This window comes from Coregonus lavaretus (genome assembly GCF_964263955.1).
Source record: "Coregonus lavaretus genome assembly, chromosome: 19".
Classification (NCBI taxonomy): domain Eukaryota; kingdom Metazoa; phylum Chordata; class Actinopteri; order Salmoniformes; family Salmonidae; genus Coregonus; species Coregonus lavaretus.
This window is the reverse complement of record NC_140006.1, coordinates 48,566,210-48,588,707: the sequence shown is the minus strand read 5'-3', so window position 1 is coordinate 48,588,707 and position 22,498 is coordinate 48,566,210. Positions and strand designations below refer to the sequence as shown.

Genomic DNA, 22,498 nt, shown 5'->3' with positions numbered 1-22,498 from the left:
GAGAGAGAGAGATGTAGAGATCAGAGAGAGAGAGATGTAGAGATCAGAGAGAGAGAGATGTAGATATCAGAGAGAGAGAGATGTAGAGATCAGAGAGCGAGAGATGTAGATATCAGAGAGAGAGAGATGTAGAGATCAGAGAGAGAGAGATGTAGATATCAGAGAGAGAGATGTAGAGATCAGAGAGAGAGATCAGAGAGGGAGATGTAGAGATCAGAGGGAGATGTAGAGATCAGAGAGAGAGAGAGATCAGAGAGGGAGAGATGTAGAGATCAGAGAGAGATGTAGAGATCAGAGAGAGAGAGATGTAGAGATCAGAGAGAGAGAGATCAGAGAGGGAGATGTAGAGATCAGAGGGAGATGTAGAGATCAGAGAGAGAGAGATCAGAGGAGAGATATAGAGATCAGAGAGAGGGAGATCAGAGAGAGAGAGATCAGAGAGAGAGATGTAGAGATCAGAGAGGGAGATGTAGAGATCAGAGAGAGAGAGATGTAGAGATCAGAGAGAGAGAGATGTAGAGATCAGAGGGAGATGTAGAGATCAGAGGGAGATGTAGAGATCAGAGAGAGAGAAATGTAGAGATCAGAGAGAGAGATGTAGAGATCAGAGGGAGAGAGATGTAGAGATCAGAGGGAGATGTAGAGATCAGAGAGAGAGAGATGTAGAGATCAGAGAGAGAGAGATGTAGAGATCAGAGAGAGAGAGATGTGGAGATCAGAGAGGGAGATGTAGAGATCAGAGAGAGAGAGATCAGAGAGAGAGAGATGTAGAGATCAGAGAGAGATGTAGAGATCAGAGAGAGAGAGATGTAGATATCAGAGAGGGAGAGATGTAGATATCAGAGAGAGAGAGATGTAGATATCAGAGAGAGAGAGATGTAGAGATCAGAGAGAGAGATGTAGAGATCAGAGAGGGAGAGATGTAGATATCAGAGAGAGAGAGATGTAGATATCAGAGAGAGAGAGATGTAGAGATCAGAGAGAGAGAGATGTAGAGATCAGAGAGAGAGAGATGTAGATATCAGAGAGAGAGAGATGTAGAGATCAGAGAGGGAGAGATGTAGATATCAGAGAGAGAGAGATGTAGATATCAGAGAGAGAGAGATGTAGAGATCAGAGAGAGAGAGATGTAGAGATCAGAGAGAGAGAGATGTAGAGATCAGAGAGAGAGAGATGTAGATATCAGAGAGAGAGAGATGTAGAGATCAGAGAGGGAGATGTAGATATCAGAGAGAGAGAGATGTAGAGATCAGAGAGAGAGAGAGATGTAGAGATCAGAGAGAGATCAGAGAGAGGGAGATGTAGAGATCAGAGAGAGAGAGATGTAGATATCAGAGAGAGAGATCAGAGAGAGATGTAGATATCAGAGAGAGAGATCAGAGAGAGATGTAGATATCAGAGAGAGAGATCAGAGAGAGGGAGATGTAGAGATCAGAGAGAGAGAGATGTAGAGATCAGAGAGATGTAGAGGGGGGGGGGATCAGTCCATAGTCTCCATTAGACTCCTCCTCCTGGCAGGTCTCGTCCTCCTGGCAGGTCTCGTCCTCCTGGCAGGTCTTGTCCAGGTCTGTGTCCCAAATGGTACTCCAGGTGGTCTACTTGTGCTCCTTTGTGGGGGCGAAGTACAGCTCCATGGGCTTGTTGACCTTCCAGTACTTCTCACTGACAAGCTCCAGAGAGAAAGACCCGTTCAGCACCTAGAGGACCGACAGAGAGCATTGACTGATTGATCGTCCTTCAGACCAGAGTGTTTAGAAACAACACTAGACTAAAGGTCACCTGGGTGACCAGAGTGTTTAGAAACAACATTAGACTAAAGGTCACCTGGGTGACCAGAGTGATTAGAAACACTAGACTAAAGGTCACCTGGGTGACCAGAGTGTTTAGAAACAACATTAGACTAAAGGTCACCTGGGTGACCAGAGTGATTAGAAACACTAGACTAAAGGTCACCTGGGTGACCAGAGTGATTAGAAACACTAGACTAAAGGTCACCTGGGTGACCAGAGTGATTAGAAACACTAGACTAAAGGTCACCTGGGTGACCAGAGAGATTAGAAACACTAGACTAAAGGTCACCTGGGTGACCAGAGTGATTAGAAACACTAGACTAAAGGTCACCTGGGTGACCAGAGTGATTAGAAACACTAGACTAAAGGTCACCTGGGTGACCAGAGTGATTAGAAACAACACTTGACTAAAGGTCACCTGGGTGACCAGAGTGATTAGAAACACTAGACTAAAGGTCACCTGGGTGACCAGAGTGATTAGAAACAACACTAGACTAAAGGTCACCTGGGTGACCAGAGTGATTAGAAACAACACTAGACTAAAAGGTCACCTGGGTGACCAGAGTGATTAGAAACACTAGACTAAAGGTCACCTGGGTGACCAGAGTGATTAGAAACACTAGACTAAAGGTCACCTGGGTGACCAGAGTGATTAGAAACACTAGACTAAAGGTCACCTGGGTGACCAGAGTGATTAGAAACAACACTAGACTAAAGGTCACCTGGGTGACCAGAGTGATTAGAAACAACACTAGACTAAAAGGTCACCTGGGTGACCAGAGTGATTAGAAACACTAGACTAAAGGTCACCTGGGTGACCAGAGTGATTAGAAACACTACACTAAAGGTCACCTGGGTGACCAGAGAGATTAGAAACAACACTAGACTAAAGGTCACCTGGGTGACCAGAGTGATTAGAAACAACACTAGACTAAAGGTCACCTGGGTGACCAGAGATTAGAAACACTAGACTAAAGGTCACCTGGGTGACCAGAGTGATTAGAAACAACACTAGACTAAAGGTCACCTGGGTGACCAGAGTGATTAGAAACACTAGACTAAAGGTCACCTGGGTGACCAGAGTGATTAGAAACACTAGACTAAAGGTCACCTGGGTGACCAGTGATTAGAAACACTAGACTAAAGGTCACCTGGGTGACCAGAGTGATTAGAAACACTAGACTAAAGGTCACCTGGGTGACCAGAGTGATTAGAAACAACACTAGACTAAAGGTCACCTGGGTGACCAGAGCGATTAGAAACAACACTAGACTAAAAGGTCACCTGGTTGACCAGAGTGATTAGAAACACTAGACTAAAGGTCACCTGGGTGACCAGAGTGATTAGAAACACTAGACTAAAGGTCACCTGGGTGACCAGAGTGATTAGAAACACTAGACTAAAGGTCACCTGGGTGACCAGAGAGATTAGAAACAACACTAGACTAAATGTCACCTGGGTGACCAGAGTGATTAGAAACACTAGACTAAAGGTCACCTGGGTGACCAGAGTGATTAGAAACACTAGACTAAAGGTCACCTGGGTGACCAGAGTGATTAGAAACACTACACTAAAGGTCACCTGGGTGACCAGAGAGATTAGAAACAACACTAGACTAAAGGTCACCTGGGTGACCAGAGTGATTAGAAACACTAGACTAAAGGTCACCTGGGTGACCAGAGTGATTAGAAACACTAGACTAAAGGTCACCTGGGTGACCAGAGATTAGAAACACTAGACTAAAGGTCACCTGGGTGACCAGAGTGATTAGAAACAACACTAGACTAAAGGTCACCTGGGTGACCAGAGTGATTAGAAACACTAGACTAAAGGTCACCTGGGTGACCAGAGTGATTAGAAACACTAGACTAAAGGTCACCTGGGTGACCAGAGTGATTAGAAACACTAGACTAAAGGTCACCTGGGTGACCAGAGTGATTAGAAACACTAGACTAAAGGTCACCTGGGTGACCAGAGTGATTAGAAACACTAGACTAAAGGTCACCTGGGTGACCAGAGTGATTAGAAACAACACTAGACTAAAGGTCACCTGGGTGACCAGAGTGATTAGAAACAACACTAGACTAAAAGGTCACCTGGGTGACCAGAGTGATTAGAAACACTAGACTAAAGGTCACCTGGGTGACCAGAGTGATTAGAAACACTAGACTAAAGGTCACCTGGGTGACCAGAGTGATTAGAAACACTAGACTAAAGGTCACCTGGGTGACCAGAGAGATTAGAAACAACACTAGACTAAATGTCACCTGGGTGACCAGAGTGATTAGAAACACTAGACTAAATGTCACCTGGGTGACCAGAGTGATTAGAAACACTAGACTAAAGGTCACCTGGGTGACCAGAGATTAGAAACACTAGACTAAAGGTCACCTGGGTGACCAGAGAGATTAGAAACACTAGACTAAAGGTCACCTGGGTGACCAGAGTGATTAGAAACACTAGACTAAAGGTCACCTGGGTGACCAGAGTGATTAGAAACACTAGACTAAAGGTCACCTGGGTGACCAGAGTGATTAGAAACAACACTTGACTAAAGGTCACCTGGGTGACCAGAGTGATTAGAAACACTAGACTAAAGGTCACCTGGGTGACCAGAGTGATTAGAAACAACACTAGACTAAAGGTCACCTGGGTGACCAGAGTGATTAGAAACACTAGACTAAAGGTCACCTGGGTGACCAGAGTGATTAGAAACACTAGACTAAAGGTCACCTGGGTGACCAGAGTGATTAGAAACACTAGACTAAAGGTCACCTGGGTGACCAGAGTGATTAGAAACAACACTTGACTAAAGGTCACCTGGGTGACCAGAGTGATTAGAAACACTAGACTAAAGGTCACCTGGGTGACCAGAGTGATTAGAAACAACACTAGACTAAAGGTCACCTGGGTGACCAGAGTGATTAGAAACAACACTAGACTAAAAGGTCACCTGGGTGACCAGAGTGATTAGAAACACTAGACTAAAGGTCACCTGGGTGACCAGAGTGATTAGAAACACTAGACTAAAGGTCACCTGGGTGACCAGAGTGATTAGAAACACTAGACTAAAGGTCACCTGGGTGACCAGAGTGATTAGAAACAACACTAGACTAAAGGTCACCTGGGTGACCAGAGTGATTAGAAACAACACTAGACTAAAAGGTCACCTGGGTGACCAGAGTGATTAGAAACACTAGACTAAAGGTCACCTGGGTGACCAGAGTGATTAGAAACACTACACTAAAGGTCACCTGGGTGACCAGAGAGATTAGAACAACACTAGACTAAAGGTCACCTGGTGACCAGAGTGATTAGAAACAACACTAGACTAAAGGTCACCTGGGTGACCAGAGTGATTAGAAACACTAGACTAAAGGTCACCTGGGTGACCAGAGATTAGAACACTAGACTAAAGGTCACCTGGGTGACCAGAGTGATTAGAAACAACACTAGACTAAAGGTCACCTGGGTGACCAGAGTGATTAGAAACACTAGACTAAAGGTCACCTGGGTGACCAGAGTGATTAGAAACACTAGACTAAAGGTCACCTGGGTGACCAGAGTGATTAGAAACACCTAGACTAAGGTCACCTGGGTGACCAGAGTGATTAGAAACAACACTAGACTAAAGGTCACCTGGGTGACCAGAGCGATTAGAAACAACACTAGACTAAAAGGTCACCTGGGTGACCAGAGTGATTAGAAACACTAGACTAAAGGTCACCTGGGTGACCAGAGTGATTAGAAACAACACTTGACTAAAGGTCACCTGGGTGACCAGAGTGATTAGAAACACTAGACTAAAGGTCACCTGGGTGACCAGAGTGATTAGAACAACACTAGACTAAAGGTCACCTGGGTGACCAGAGTGATTAGAAACAACACTAGACTAAAAGGTCACCTGGGTGACCAGAGTGATTAGAAACACTAGACTAAAGGTCACCTGGGTGACCAGAGTGATTAGAAACACTAGACTAAAGGTCACCTGGGTGACCAGAGTGATTAGAAACACTAGACTAAAGGTCACCTGGGTGACCAGAGTGATTAGAAACAACACTAGACTAAAGGTCACCTGGGTGACCAGAGTGATTAGAAACACTAACTAAAGGTCCCTGGGTGACCAGAGTGATTAGAACACTAGACTAAAGGTCACCTGGGTGACCAGAGTGATTAGAAAACACTACACTAAAGGTCACCTGGGTGACCAGAGAGATTAGAAACAACACTAGACTAAAGGTCACCTGGGTGACCAGAGTGATTAGAAACAACACTAGACTAAAGGTCACCTGGGTGACCAGAGTGATTAGAAACACTAGACTAAAGGTCACCTGGGTGACCAGAGATTAGAAACACTAGACTAAAGGTCACCTGGGTGACCAGAGTGATTAGAAACAACACTAGACTAAAGGTCACCTGGGTGACCAGAGTGATTAGAAACACTAGACTAAAGGTCACCTGGGTGACCAGAGTGATTAGAAACACTAGACTAAAGGTCACCTGGGTGACCAGAGTGATTAGAAACACTAGACTAAAGGTCACCTGGGTGACCAGAGTGATTAGAAACACTAGACTAAAGGTCACCTGGGTGACCAGAGTGATTAGAAAACACTAGACTAAAAGGTCACCTGGGTGACCAGAGAGATTAGAAACAACACTAGACTAAAGGTCACCTGGGTGACCAGAGTGATTAGAAACACTAGACTAAAGGTCACCTGGGTGACCAGAGTGATTAGAAAACACTAGACTAAAGGTCACCTGGGTGACCAGAGTGATTAGAACAACACTAGACTAAAAGGTCACCTGGGTGACCAGAGTGATTAGAAACAACACTAGACTAAAGGTCACCTGGGTGACCAGAGTGATTAGAAACACTAGACTAAAGGTCACCTGGGTGACCAGAGTGATTAGAAACACACTAGACTAAAGGTCACCTGGGTGACCAGAGTGATTAGAAACACTAGACTAAAGGTCACCTGGGTGACCAGAGTGATTAGAAACACTAGACTAAGGTCACCTGGGTGACCAGAGTGATTAGAAACACTAGACTAAAGGTCACCTGGGTGACCAGAGTGATTAGAAACACACTAGACTAAAGGTCACCTGGGTGACCAGAGTGATTAGAAACACTAGACTAAAGGTCACCTGGGTGACCAGAGTGATTAGAACAACACTAGACTAAAGGTCACCTGGGTGACCAGAGTGATTAGAAACAACACTAGACTAAAGGTCACCTGGGTGACCAGAGTGATTAGAAACACTAGACTAAAGGTCACCTGGGTGACCAGAGTGATTAGAAACACTAGACTAAAGGTCACCTGGGTGACCAGAGTGATTAGAAACACTAGACTAAAGGTCACCTGGGTGACCAGAGTGATTAGAAACAACACTAGACTAAAGGTCACCTGGGTGACCAGAGTGATTAGAAACAACACTAGACTAAAAGGTCACCTGGGTGACCAGAGTGATTAGAAACACTAGACTAAAGGTCACCTGGGTGACCAGAGTGATTAGAAACACTAGACTAAAGGTCACCTGGGTGACCAGAGTGATTAGAAAACACTAGACTAAAGGTCACCTGGGTGACCAGAGTGATTAGAAACAACACTAGACTAAAGGTCACCTGGGTGACCAGAGTGATTAGAAACACTAGACTAAAGGTCACCTGGGTGACCAGAGATTAGAAACACTAGACTAAAGGTCACCTGGGTGACCAGAGTGATTAGAAACAACACTAGACTAAAGGTCACCTGGGTGACCAGAGTGATTAGAAACACTAGACTAAAGGTCACCTGGGTGACCAGAGTGATTAGAAACACTAGACTAAAGGTCACCTGGGTGACCAGAGTGATTAGAAACACTAGACTAAAGGTCACCTGGGTGACCAGAGTGATTAGAAACAACACTAGACTAAAGGTCACCTGGGTGACCAGAGCGATTAGAAACAACACTAGACTAAAAGGTCACCTGGGTGACCAGAGTGATTAGAAACACTAGACTAAAGGTCACCTGGGTGACCAGAGTGATTAGAAACACTAGACTAAAGGTCACCTGGGTGACCAGAGTGATTAGAAACACTAGACTAAAGGTCACCTGGGTGACCAGAGAGATTAGAAACAACACTAGACTAAATGTCACCTGGGTGACCAGAGTGATTAGAAACACTAGACTAAAGGTCACCTGGGTGACCAGAGTGATTAGAAACACTAGACTAAAGGTCACCTGGGTGACCAGAGTGATTAGAAACACTAGACTAAAGGTCACCTGGGTGACCAGAGAGATTAGAAACAACACTAGACTAAAGGTCACCTGGGTGACCAGAGTGATTAGAAACACTAGACTAAAGGTCACCTGGGTGACCAGAGTGATTAGAAACACTAGACTAAAGGTCACCTGGGTGACCAGAGAGATTAGAAACAACACTAGACTAAATGTCACCTGGGTGACCAGAGTGATTAGAAACACTAGACTAAAGGTCACCTGGGTGACCAGAGATTAGAAACACTAGACTAAAGGTCACCTGGGTGACCAGAGTGATTAGAAACACTAGACTAAAGGTCACCTGGGTGACCAGAGTGATTAGAAACACTAGACTAAAGGTCACCTGGGTGACCAGAGTGATTAGAAACAACACTAGACTAAAGGTCACCTGGGTGACCAGAGTGATTAGAAACAACACTAGACTAAAAGGTCACCTGGGTGACCAGAGTGATTAGAAACACTAGACTAAAGGTCACCTGGGTGACCAGAGATTAGAAACACTAGACTAAAGGTCACCTGGGTGACCAGAGTGATTAGAAACACTAGACTAAAGGTCACCTGGGTGACCAGAGTGATTAGAAACACTAGACTAAAGGTCACCTGGGTGACCAGAGAGATTAGAAACAACACTAGACTAAATGTCACCTGGGTGACCAGAGTGATTAGAAACACTAGACTAAAGGTCACCTGGGTGACCAGAGATTAGAAACACTAGACTAAAGGTCACCTGGGTGACCAGAGAGATTAGAAACACTAGACTAAAGGTCACCTGGGTGACCAGAGTGATTAGAAACACTAGACTAAAGGTCACCTGGGTGACCAGAGTGATTAGAAACACTAGACTAAAGGTCACCTGGGTGACCAGAGTGATTAGAAACAACACTTGACTAAAGGTCACCTGGGTGACCAGAGTGATTAGAAACACTAGACTAAAGGTCACCTGGGTGACCAGAGTGATTAGAAACAACACTAGACTAAAGGTCACCTGGGTGACCAGAGTGATTAGAAACAACACTAGACTAAAAGGTCACCTGGGTGACCAGAGTGATTAGAAACACTAGACTAAAGGTCACCTGGGTGACCAGAGTGATTAGAAACACTAGACTAAAGGTCACCTGGGTGACCAGAGTGATTAGAAACACTAGACTAAAGGTCACCTGGGTGACCAGAGAGATTAGAAACAACACTAGACTAAAGGTCACCTGGGTGACCAGAGTGATTAGAAACACTAGACTAAAGGTCACCTGGGTGACCAGAGTGATTAGAAACAACACTAGACTAAAAGGTCACCTGGGTGACCAGAGTGATTAGAAACACTAGACTAAAGGTCACCTGGGTGACCAGAGTGATTAGAAACACTAGACTAAAGGTCACCTGGGTGACCAGAGTGATTAGAAACACTAGACTAAAGGTCACCTGGGTGACCAGAGAGATTAGAAACAACACTAGACTAAAGGTCACCTGGGTGACCAGAGTGATTAGAAACACTAGACTAAAGGTCACCTGGGTGACCAGAGTGATTAGAAACAACACTAGACTAAAGGTCACCTGGGTGACCAGAGTGATTAGAAACAACACTAGACTAAAGGTCACCTGGGTGACCAGAGTGATTAGAAACACTAGACTAAAGGTCACCTGGGTGACCAGAGTGATTAGAAACACTAGACTAAAGGTCACCTGGGTGACCAGAGAGATTAGAGTGTGTGCCTATTTACATTTTAGTCATTTAGCAGACGCTCTTATCCAGAGCGACTTACATGAGTGCATACATTATTTTTTTATTTTTTATACTGGCCCCCGTGGGAAACGAACCCACAACCCTGGCGTTGCAAACGCCATGCTCTACCAACTGAGCTACATCCCTGCCGGCCGTTCCCTCCCCTACCCTGGACGACACTGGGCCAATTGTCACGGCCGGCTACGACAGAGCCTGGATTCGAACCAGGATCTCTAGTGGCACAGCCCATGATGGTTATCATCACACATAACACAGCAGCACTGCTAGCATCCTCTTTTACCACTTCACCTAATCTTTCCTAAACATTAGATGACTGTTCTGGACCTCCATTCTATAACATTAGATGACTGTTCTGGACCTCCATTCTATAACATTAGATGACTGTTCTGGACCTCCATTCTATAACATTAGATGACTGTTCTGGACCTCCATTCTATAACATTAGATGACTGTTCTGGACCTCCATTCTATAACATTAGATGACTGTTCTGGACCTCCATTCTATAACATTAGATGACTGTTCTGGACCTCCATTCTATAACATTAGATGACTGTTCTGGACCTCCCTTCTCTTTATTTTCAACTCTCCATTTCTCTGATTTTTCTTATTTCATTAAAATCCGACATATAACTTTTTCGATCAATATTAACGTTTTCTGGTCGTTCCCAAAAGCGTTTGAAGAGTAGGCTATTTGGCACGCGTAAAGTTAGGCCCTAAAGCGTAAAGTTAGGCCCTAAAGCGTAAAGTTAGGCCCTAAAGCGTAAAGTTAGGCCCTAAAGCGTAAAGTTAGGCCCTAAAGCGTAAAGTTAGGCCCTAAAGCGTAAAGTTAGGCCCTAAAGCTTGGCCTTAACCTCAGATAGCCTAAAATAATGAAAGAAAAATCTAAATGTACCCTATAGATGAATTGCACATTAATGATACATTTCTGGAATTATTTTCTTGTTGTAGTAGTAATATATTGTATTATTACCGTGAACTGGCCGTTGGCTGTAGGGATGTAGATGGTGTATTGTTTCTCGGAGGCAGCGTCTACATTGATTGGGCTGGCCTCTCCATTCTTCCTCAGTTCCTCCAGGGCCAGACGTACCGCCAGGTACTTGGACAGGTGGTCCACTGTGGCGTTACCTGACGTCTTGATGTACCTGGGAACAAACTCAACACTGCCACACACACACTAGCATTAGTAGACTTCTTGATGAACCTGGGCACTAACTCAACACATTACCTGAGGTTTAGAAAGATATACACACACTTTCACCATCTAAACTTTCCCCAACTAAACTTTCCCCATCTAAACTTGGTCTTGAATCCTTTCCAAACGTCCACAGGTACAGTCTCACAGTTTTTCACAGACAGGCTTCAAATACACATGCCTATGCAGATTAGAAGATCAACACTACTCCAGTCATTGGGAAGATTTAAAGCTGCACTATGCAGAAATCGCTCCGCCGTTTCCTGGTTGCTAAAATTCTAAATAGTTCGCCTAATTTCAGTTTATGTGACAGAACAACCAAGTATAGTGTAGAGAATCGTTGCACCATCTAAGCCGCTGTGAAATATATTTTCCATAACCAACAATATTATATTTTCAGCTGTTTGAAGCTGGTGTAGAAAACCGAAAGTAAAAGATGCAAAAGCAAAACTTAAGAACGGGAACCATAGAAATAGAGCACATAGAACAGATCTACCGCTTCCTAGACATCCTTTCAGTTAGAATTTGGTCGAATCGCCCAAAAATGTACATATTGCAGCTTTAATATTGTGCAATTTGTGTATCTGGAACAAACCATCTATCCATCCATCCATCCATCCATCCATCCATCCATCCTGTATCCCACTCAGCCTCAGTTCCCCACCTGGTCTGCACGGTGTCCTCCTTGTCCATGAGCGTAGGGTGAGGGCAGAACACCAGCTCTATCTCGCTGGCCCCGTCCATCGCCAGGTCTCCTCCTCCTCCGTTCTCTGTAGCATTATCCATGTCCAGACCAGAGTCATCTGATGTCTTGGTACGCTTGATGCTCGGCCCCGCCTCCTGGTTTGATTGAATGATTGATTTATTGGGGGAAAAAGATGCGCCGAATACAACCATGGGGATAAAATGTTAAAGCGATAAGATGCTTTAACGAGGAAAAGACACTGACTGGCTATCCTGCTGTAAAATTCCTGGTGTCATTTACTCAACAAAATGTACATTTGAATGCATTTATACCCCTGCTTTACAATAACACATTTATACCCCTGCTTTACAATAACACATTTATACCCCTGCTTTACAATAACACATTTATACCCCTGCTTTACAATAACACATTTATACCCCTGATTTACAATAACACATTTATACCCCTGCTTTACAATAACACATTTATACCCCTGCTTTACAATAACACATTTATACCCCTGCTTTACAATAACACATTTACACCCCTGCTTTACAATAAACCTTACCCATCCCATCTACACAATCCGTTAATAATACCCTGCACGTTACCCATCCCATGTCATACACATCTCGTAGAGCCACATACATAATACACATGTACTAACACAGCTCAACTTTACTGATTGTGTTTAGGTATTTGATAGACATGGGAAAACGATTGCACAAATCCAGTCGGGTTTTCAATAAATCCTGGTTGGAGGAATCCGGATTTCCTGCTTTATTTTTCTGATACCGGGAATTTCCCATACCGGGATTTTGGGGATGTTACTGGAATTCTGCAACCTTGCATGGGAATGAAGGTGTGCTAATACCTGGTTGGAGTGGACGGAGACGTTGCTGCAGTGGGAGGAATCGCCGTTGTCCTCCGCCCCGCTCCCGTTCTCCAGCTGGTGCTTCTTCCCCCGCTGCAGCCTGGAGTGACACCCAGTGGTGGGAGGAAGGAAGAGCAGAGAGAGGTCAGATGATTTAAATTCCATTATATAAAGTAACATTTAATTTGACCATATTCACAGGGTAAGTTGTTCTGACATTGGTGAGGTGAGACACCTGAATGGGAAAATAGAGATAAGATTAGCAGTACAGTCATGGCCTGTATCGAAGGCCCTCTTCAATGTTGTGGGCCAGGATTAGGGGTTAAAGGTCAGGGGTCAGGGTACAGTACCTGTTCTTGGCCTGTATCTTGAGGCCCTCCTCGATGCTGTGGGACAGGGCCTGCTGGTTGTTGTGTTTGGAGATGCGGGCCAGAACCCTCTCCTGATGGGCCTCGTACTCATCTCTGCTGGGGTAGATCTTACTGATGAGGGCGTCGAAGTTAGGGTCCGGCCGCAGGGATCGTTTAGACACCAGCTTCTTTCTGCACGTAGGGCATTCCTTGTTGCTGGGTAGAACAGACAGAGAGTTAGCACGTAGGGCATTCCTTGTTGCTAGGTAGAACAGACAGAGAGTTAGCACGTAGGGCATTCCTTGTTGCTGGGTAGAACAGACAGAGAGTTAGCACGTAGGGCATTCCTTGTTGCTGGGTAGAACAGACAGAGAGTTAGCACGTAGGGCATTCCTTGTTGCTAGGTAGAACAGACAGAGAGTTAGCACGTAGGGCATTCCTTGTTGCTAGGTAGAACAGACAGAGAGTTAGCACGTAGGGCATTCCTTGTTGCTGGGTAGAACAGACAGAGAGTTAGCACGTAGGGCATTCCTTGTTGCTGGGTAGAACGAACACACACAGAGAGACAGAGAGAGAAACAAGGTTAGAACTTGAGGTAATTATGTCCTGTGTCACTAAAGTGATCAGCAGTTGATCATGACGTTTGATACGGTTAGTAGACATTGATAAATGCAATACACAGACACTTGGCAATCGACACAGACACTGGGGTCGTACACAGACACTGGGGTCGTACACAGACACTGGGGTCGTCGACACAGACACTGGGGTCGTCGACACAGACACTGGGGTCGTCGACACAGACACTGGGGTCGTCGACACAGACACTGGGGTCGTCCACACAGACACTGGGGTCATCGACACAGACACTGGGGTCATCGACACAGACACTGGGGTCGTACACAGACACTGGGGTCGTACACAGACACTGGGGTCATCGACACAGACACTGGGTAATCAGTGTCAGAGAAAACTAATAGAGAATTGTGTCAACAGTGGCATGTGGTGGTGTTGTTATTGTGTCAACAGTGGCATGTGGTGGTGTTGTTATTGTGTCAACAGTGGCATGTGGTGGTGTTGTTATTGTGTCAACAGTGGCATGTGGTGGTGTTGTTGCGGCATGTGGTGGTGTTGTTGCGGCATGTGGTGGTGGTGTTGCGGCATGTGGTGGTGGTGTTGCGGCATGTGGTGGTGGTGTTGCGGCATGTGGTGGTGTTGTTGCGGCATGTGGTGGTGTTGTTGCGGCATGTGGTGGTGTTGTTGCGGCATGTGGTGGTGTTGTTGCGGCATGTGGTGGTGTTGTTGCGGCATGTGGTGGTGTTGTTGCGGCATGTGGTGGTGTTGTTGCGGCATGTGGTGGTGTTGTTGCGGCATGTGGTGGTGTTGTTGCGGCATGTGGTGGTGTTGTTGCGGCATGTGGTGGTGTTGTTGCGGCATGTGGTGGTGTTGTTGCGGCATGTGGTGGTGTTGTTGCGGCATGTGGTGGTGTTGTTGCGGCATGTGGTGGTGTTGTTGCGGCATGTGGTGGTGTTGTTGTGGCATGTGGTGGTGTTGTTGTGGCATGTGGTGGTGTTGTTGTGGCATGTGGTGGTGGTGTTGTGGCATGTGGTGGTGGTGTTGTGGCATGTGGTGGTGGTGTTGTGGCATGTGGTGGTGGTGTTGTGGCATGTGGTGGTGGTGTTGTGGCATGTGGTGGTGGTGTTGCGGCATGTGGTGGTGGTGTTGCGGCATGTGGTGGTGTTGTTGCGGCATGTGGTGGTGTTGTTGCGGCATGTGGTGGTGTTGTTGCGGCATGTGGTGGTGTTGTTGCGGCATGTGGTGGTGTTGTTGCGGCATGTGGTGGTGTTGTTGTGGCATGTGGTGGTGTTGTTGTGGCATGTGGTGGTGTTGTTGTGGCATGTGGTGGTGTTGTTGTGGCATGTGGTGGTGTTGTTGTGGCATGTGGTGGTGTTGTTGTGGCATGTGGTGGTGTTGTTGTGGCATGTGGTGGTGTTGTTGTGGCATGTGGTGGTGGTGTTGTGGCATGTGGTGGTGTTGTTGTGGCATGTGGTGGTGTTTTTTACTCAAACTGAGTGAACATACTAACATACCCTGATCTGAGGGCGGTGATGATGCAGTCGGCACAGAAGCGGTGCAGACACTCCTTGGTTGTCATGGTGTTCTTGAGCATGTCCAGACAGATGGGACACATCAGCTCACTGTGGAGGCTCCTGGGAGACACCGCTATCTCCAGGCCGTCGGTGATGGCCTCCTGTACAGGGGACAAACAGACCAAACCATGACCCTACAGTACAGGTCATATATTCTCTATGGCCTCCTGCAGGGGACAAACAGACCAAACCATGACCCTACAGTACAGGTCATATATTCTCTATGGCCTCCTGCAGGGGACAAACAGACCAAACCATGACCCTACAGTACAGGTCATATATTCTCTATGGCCTCCTGCAGGGGACAAACAGACCAAACCATGACCCTACAGTACAGGTCATATATTCTCTATGGCCTCCTACAGGGGTAACTGATCATAATAAGAGACTTGATTTACCACGTCTGAAGCACCATTTAGGCAGAGTTTAGGAGCGCTCTGGAGCAATTCCATTGACCTAAGGTGCAAACTCTCAGTAGGCCCCAAGACAGCCCCCCTGGCCCAGTGGTGGAGCAGTTTCTTGGATGGTTCTTGGATGGACCGCTCCTACTTGTAAACAAAACTAAGGATATGTCTATTGATTTCCAGAGGAGCTCACTGCCACCAATACACTCTGATAGATGGTGAGCCATTGGAGACACTTGATTATACCGTAATACCGCCACAGCCCTACCGTTGATTAGACCGTATTACCGCCACACCCCTACCGTTGATTATACCGTATTACCGCCACAGCCCTACCGTTGATTAGACCGTATTACCACCACAGCCCTACCGTTGATTAGACCGTATTACCGCCACAGCCCTACCGTTGATTAGACCGTATTACCGCCACAGCCCTACCGTTGATTAGACCGTATTACCGCCACAGCCCTACCGTTGATTAGACCGTATTACCACCACAGCCCTACCGTTGATTAGACCGTATTACCACCACAGCCCTACCGTTGATTAGACCGTATTACCGCCACAGCCCTACCGTTGATTAGACCGTATTACCACCACAGCCCTACCGTTGATTAGACCGTATTACCACCACAGCCCTACCGTTGATTAGACCGTATTACCACCACACCCCTACCGTTGATTAGACCGTATTACCGCCACAGCCCTACCGTTGATTAGACCGTATTACCACCACACCCCTACCGTTGATTAGACCGTATTACCGCCACAGCCCTACCGTTGATTAGACCGTATTACCACCACAGCCCTACCGTTGATTAGACCGTATTACCGCCACACCCCTACCGTTGATTAGACCGTATTACCGCCACAGCCCTACCGTTGATTAGACCGTATTACCACCACACCCCTACCGTTGATTAGACCGTATTACCACCACACCCCTACCGTTGATTAGACCGTATTACCGCCACACCCCTACCGTTGATTAGACCGTATTACCGCCACAGCCCTACCGTTGATTAGACCGTATTACCACCACACCCCTACCGTTGATTAGACCGTATTACCACCACACCCCTACCGTTGATTAGACCGTATTACCGCCACAGCCCTACCGTTGATTAGACCGTATTACCGCCACAGCCCTACCGTTGATTAGACCGTATTACCGCCACAGCCCTACCGTTGATTAGACCGTATTACCACCACAGCCCTACCGTTGATTAGACCGTATTACCGCCACAGCCCTACCGTTGATTAGACCGTATTACCACCACACCCCTACCGTTGATTAGACCGTATTACCACCACACCCCTACCGTTGATTAGACCGTATTACCACCACAGCCCTACCGTTGATTAGACCGTATTACCGCCACAGCCCTACCGTTGATTAGACCGTATTACCGCCACAGCCCTACCGTTGATTAGACCGTATTACCACCACAGCCCTACCGTTGATTAGACCGTATTACCGCCACAGCCCTACCGTTGATTAGACCGTATTACCGCCACAGCCCTACCGTTGATTAGACCGTATTACCGCCACAGCCCTACCGTTGATTAGACCGTATTACCGCCACAGCCCTACCGTTGATCCATACAAATATCTTGGCACTTTCCCTGACAGCAAACAAGGTTGAGGCCAATGTGGATACTGAGGAAACTCAGCAGTTTCAGGGTGGATAAGACGCTGATGACCATCTTTTACAGATCGTTAATTGAATCCATTTTAATATTCAATATGATCTGCTGTTTTGGTAATCTAGACAGAGTAAGAACAGGTAACATTGTTAAACTAAGTAGCAGGATCATTGGTATGAACTGAACTTTCACCTTTGTCACCTGTATCAGACACTAGTCATTTATAAGGAGCCATCCATTCTGAGGGAATCCCAGACACTAGTCATTTATAAGGAGCCATCCATTCTGAGGGAATCCCAGATACTAGTCATTTATAAGGAGCCATCCATTCTGAGGGAATCCCAGACACTAGTCATTTATAAGGAGCCATCCATTCTGAGGGAATCCCAGACACTAGTCATGTGACTCGTTTCAGGAAACTAGGCGTTTGTCGCGCGCCACTACTTCACAGGAGAGGCATTTGAACGTAAATGTAAGTCGCTCTGGATAAGAGCGTCTGCTAAATGACTAAAATGTAAATGTAAATGTAAACTTTTTTTATCAAAATGCTTTTTTTGGCAGAAATGCCTTCTGGAATATGTGAACTTTCATGTACCTTAATAACAAACGTGTATGCCATCTGTAAATACGAATAAAATTGTTATTACGAGCCTAGTTGGTTTAGCCATGGAAAAAGACAACAACCTTCCCGCTAGCCATGATTGGCTGAGATAATGAGTGGGCTGGACATGCCGAGAGATGAGTTTGGATTGGTCTGCCATGTAGCTGCTTCTGTTTATAATATGAGCTGGTCAGTACATGTAGGTAATCCTTTCTAACGCTGCTTTTTAAAAAATATATCACATAGTAGAACTGCATAAGAGTTGCTCTCCACATTCTGGAGGACCGAGTTTTGAAATCAGTGGAATTAGAGTATGATAGCTAAGGAGATTAAGAAAATTCTGGCGTTTGATTGCAAATATGCAGACGGAGTCGAAAAGAGAACACAGAAGGCTCCGGATTACATCTTCAAACTAAGGGCAACCATGGCATCCGTGACAGAGAGGGAGAAGCGTCCATCCACGTATACGGGTAAGATAGTCTAGCTAGCTACATTTTCAGATATTACACGTTTCTAATTTTGTCAGAAAGTCGTTTTCATTTCAAGTTAGTGTACTGTTAGCTAACTAGCTAACGTTAGCTGGCTGGTTAGATAGCTAACTTTACGTGTATGATCTGTGTAGTAATATTGTTCGTATCTCAGAGCCATTTGCATTGCTAGTTATAGCCTAATGTTAGCTAGCTAACATTGAACCTGGTTGGTTAGCTACCTGCAGATTCATGCAGGATACCGTTACGAGTTGAGATCATGGTTCATTGTTTAGCTAGCTAGCTACATGTCTAAACAAAAGACTATGCAAGTAACTATTTCAATAGAATGTTTATGATGTCACTGCGACAACTGTCGATAGACGTAGCTGGTAAATTCTCTCTGGCTATCTACTCCGATTTCAGAGCACTCTCATCTGAGTGTGCCAGAGCGCAGAATAACTGACGAATTTATGAACGCTCAACACCCGTTAAATATGGCCGGTGTCAGTAAACGTTGGCAAAAAAAAGCGTAATTAAATTGTTGCCAGCAGCACAGTTGCAGTCACCAACACTCTGGATAACATAAACACAGCCTAACCAGCTCTGCTAGGGCGAGTAATGGGCAGTGAGCCGTTCTCTCATTTGTGTCTGGAAGTAGCTAGCAAGCTAGCCAACGTTAATGCTGTTGTTAGGCCAGAACGCTCGGATCAACCCTACTCCTCGGCCAGAGCGTCCAGTGTGCGCTCCGAGAGCGAAACGCTCTGAATTTACGAACGGCCAATCTGACAACGCTCTGAGATTACGAACGCCCAGAGCACACTCTGGCACTCCAGATTAAATTTACGAACACACCCGTAGTATAAACCAGCCTTAAGTCTTGAAATCTTTGGTTGTTTAGAACATGGCCTCACATGGGAATCCATAAAGAGCTGGGTGGGGCTAAAGGGTGTGAACGATGCTGAATGGGTGGAGACAAAGAAGAGCTCTCCAGTAGGTACCAAAACATTCAAGGGTCATTTTCTCAAAAGTAAGGTTACAAGTTTATCAACTTTCAAAGCATAATTACTTTCCCATTGTTCCTCAACTGTAGTGTATGATATACCATTTTCTAGCTCTGAGTCTCCACTTTCATCCAATGTAAAAAACACAATTTCAAATTTTGCTACACAAGACCGAATCGAGCCGGTTGGTCACATACACTACCATTCAAATGTTTGGACACACCAACTAATTCAAGGGTTTTTCCTAATTTTTACATTGTAGAATAATAGTGAAGTCATCAGAACTATGAAATAACACATATGGAATCATGTAGTAACCAAAAAAGTGTTAAACAAATCAAAATATATTTTATATATTTGATTCTTCAAATAGCCACCCTTTGCCTTGATGACAGCTTTGCACACTCTTGGCATTCTCTCAACCAGCTTCATGAGGTAGTCACCTGGAATGCATTACAATTAACAGGTGTGCCTTCCTAAAAGTTAATTTGTGGAATTGATTTCCTTCTTAATGCACTTGAGCCAATCAGTTGTGTTGTGACAAGGTACGGGGATATACAGAAGATAGCCCTATTTGGTAAAAGACCAAGTCCATATTATGGCAAGAACAACTCAAATAAGCAAAGAGAAACGACAGTCCATAATTACTTTAAGACATGAAGGTCAGTGAATCAGGAAAATGTAAAGACATTTTAAAGTTTCTTCAAGTGCAGTCGCAAAAACCATCAAGCGCTATGATGAAAGTGGCTCTCATGAGGACCGCCACAGGAAAGGAAGACCCAGAGTTACCTCTGCTGCAGAGGATAAAATCACTAGAGTTACCAGCCTCAGAAATTACAGCCCAAATAAATGCTTCAGAGTTCAAGTCACAGACACATCTCAACATCAAATATTCAGAGGAGACTGTGTGAATCAGGCCTTCATGGTCGATTTGCTGCAAAGAAACCACTACTAAAGGACACCAATAAGAAGAAGAGACATACTTGGGCCAAGAAACACGAGCAATGGACATTAGACCGGTGGAAATGTGTCCTTTGGTCTGGAGTCCAAATTGGGTTAGGCCACTTACTGTTGGCCTGGCTGGCTGACTGCTACTGCCTGAGCAGAGATGATGACTTTAAGGAATTCAAAATAATAAAGTCATCCAATGAAAACTAGGTAATATACCAGACCTTGGGACCACATCACCCCCACCCACATCACCCCCATCACCCTCCACTGGCTCCCAGCCCACATCACCCCCACCCTCATCACCCTCCACTGGCTCCCAGCCCACATCACCCCCACCCTCATCACCCACATCACCCTCATCACCCTCCACTGGCTCCCAGCCCACATCACCCCCACCCTCATCACCCACATCACCCTCATCACCCACATCACCCTCCACTGGCTCCCAGCCCACATCACCCCCACCCTCATCACCCTCCACTGGCTCCCAGCCCACATCACCCCCACCCTCATCAAACTCCACTGGCTCCCAGCCCACATCAGCCACACTCTCATCACCCTCCACTGGCTCCCAGCCCACATCACCCCCACTCTCATCACCCTCCACTGGCTCCCAGCCCACATCACCCCCACCCACATCACCCTCCACTGGCTCCCAGCCCACATCACCCCCACCCTCATCACCCTCATCAAACTCCACTGGCTCCCAGCCCACATCACCCCCACCCACATCAAACTCCACTGGCTCCCAGCCCACATCACCCCCACCCACATCACCCTCCACTGGCTCCCAGCCCACATCACCCCCACCCTCATCACCCACATCAAACTCCACTGGCTCCCAGCCCACATCACCCCCACCCTCATCAAACTCCACTGGCTCCCAGCCCACATCACCCCCACCCTCATCACCCACATCAAACTCCACTGGCTCCCAGTCCACATCACCCCCACCCACATCAAACTCCACTGGCTCCCAGTCCACATCACCCCCACCCACATCAAACTCCACTGGCTCCCAGCCCACATCACCCCCACCGTCATCACCCACATCAAACTCCACTGGCTCCCAGTCCACATCACCCCCACCCACATCAAACTCCACTGGCTCCCAGTCCACATCACCCCCACCCTCATCACCCACATCAAACTCCACTGGCTCCCAGTCCACATCACCCCCACCCACATCAAACTCCACTGGCTCCCAGTCCACATCACCCCCACCCACATCAAACTCCACTGGCTCCCAGCCCACATCACCCCCACCCTCATCACCCACATCAAACTCCACTGGCTCCCAGTCCACATCACCCCCACCCACATCAAACTCCACTGGCTCCCAGTCCACATCACCCCCACCCACATCAAACTCCACTGGCTCCCAGCCCACATCACCCCCACCCTCATCACCCACATCAAACTCCACTGGCTCCCAGTCCACATCACCCCCACCCACATCAAACTCCACTGGCTCCCAGCCCACATCACCCCCACCCTCATCACCCACATCAAACTCCACTGGCTCCCAGCCCACATCACCCCCACCCTCATCAAACTCCACTGGCTCCCAGTCCACATCACCCCCACCCTCATCACCCACATCAAACTCCACTGGCTCCCAGTCCACATCACCCCCACCCACATCAAACTCCACTGGCTCCCAGTCCACATCACCCCCACCCACATCAAACTCCACTGGCTCCCAGCCCACATCACCCCCACCCTCATCACCCACATCAAACTCCACTGGCTCCCAGTCCACATCACCCCCACCCACATCAAACTCCACTGGCTCCCAGTCCACATCACCCCCACCCACATCAAACTCCACTGGCTCCCAGCCCACATCACCCCCACTGGCTCCCAGTTCAATACAGGATCATCCTTAAATTGCTCATGCTCACCTATAAAGCACTCAATGGGCTGGCGGCTACATACCTTACTGACCTCCTGCACCACCACCTGTTCACTGACCTCCTGCACCCCTACTTGTTCACTGACCTCCTGCACACTGACCTCCTGCACCCCTACCTGTGTGGCTGCCAGCCAAATAGCGTTGCACTTCTGTTGTCATGTGATGAAAATGAAGCTATTTTCTGCCGAATGTGTTGCACTAATGTATTTTCTGTGAAGGGAAACTATAGTAACACGTCCCTGACCACTCTATTGAAGCAAAAAAACACTTGACTTTCAATATAAAATGCAGGTGAAATGGTTTAAAACGCTGACATTTTTCTTCTTCTCCCCAATGTGGACCTGACAGATACACTGGAATATTTTCTATGTTTTGCATTTTGAATTTTCATAAAAAAGCTCTAAAATCATTGTAATGTCATTATTTCATAATGCATTTAATAAAATATATATATATTTTTTTACG

The 22,498-nt window shown here is 46.5% G+C and overlaps 1 protein-coding gene across 2 annotated transcripts in view; it reads right to left on the bottom strand.

Moving 5' to 3' along the window:
• Positions 1–404: 404 nt before the first annotated feature.
• The window catches only part of LOC311146194 (E3 ubiquitin-protein ligase RING2-like), a 135,283-nt gene continuing 113,189 nt past the window's right edge, over positions 405–22,498 (bottom strand). For both annotated transcript variants that reach the window (XM_084182695.1, XM_084182696.1), the window contains 6 exons: positions 14,985–15,145; positions 12,895–13,110; positions 12,545–12,644; positions 11,647–11,822; positions 10,761–10,950; positions 405–1,697 (listed from right to left, as the gene is read on the bottom strand). In XM_084182695.1, coding sequence (XP_084038821.1) covers positions 1,596–1,697; positions 10,761–10,950; positions 11,647–11,822; positions 12,545–12,644; positions 12,895–13,110; positions 14,985–15,145 — 945 coding nt within the window. In that variant the 3' untranslated portion in view covers positions 405–1,595. The remainder of the gene's footprint in view (positions 1,698–10,760; positions 10,951–11,646; positions 11,823–12,544; positions 12,645–12,894; positions 13,111–14,984; positions 15,146–22,498) is intronic.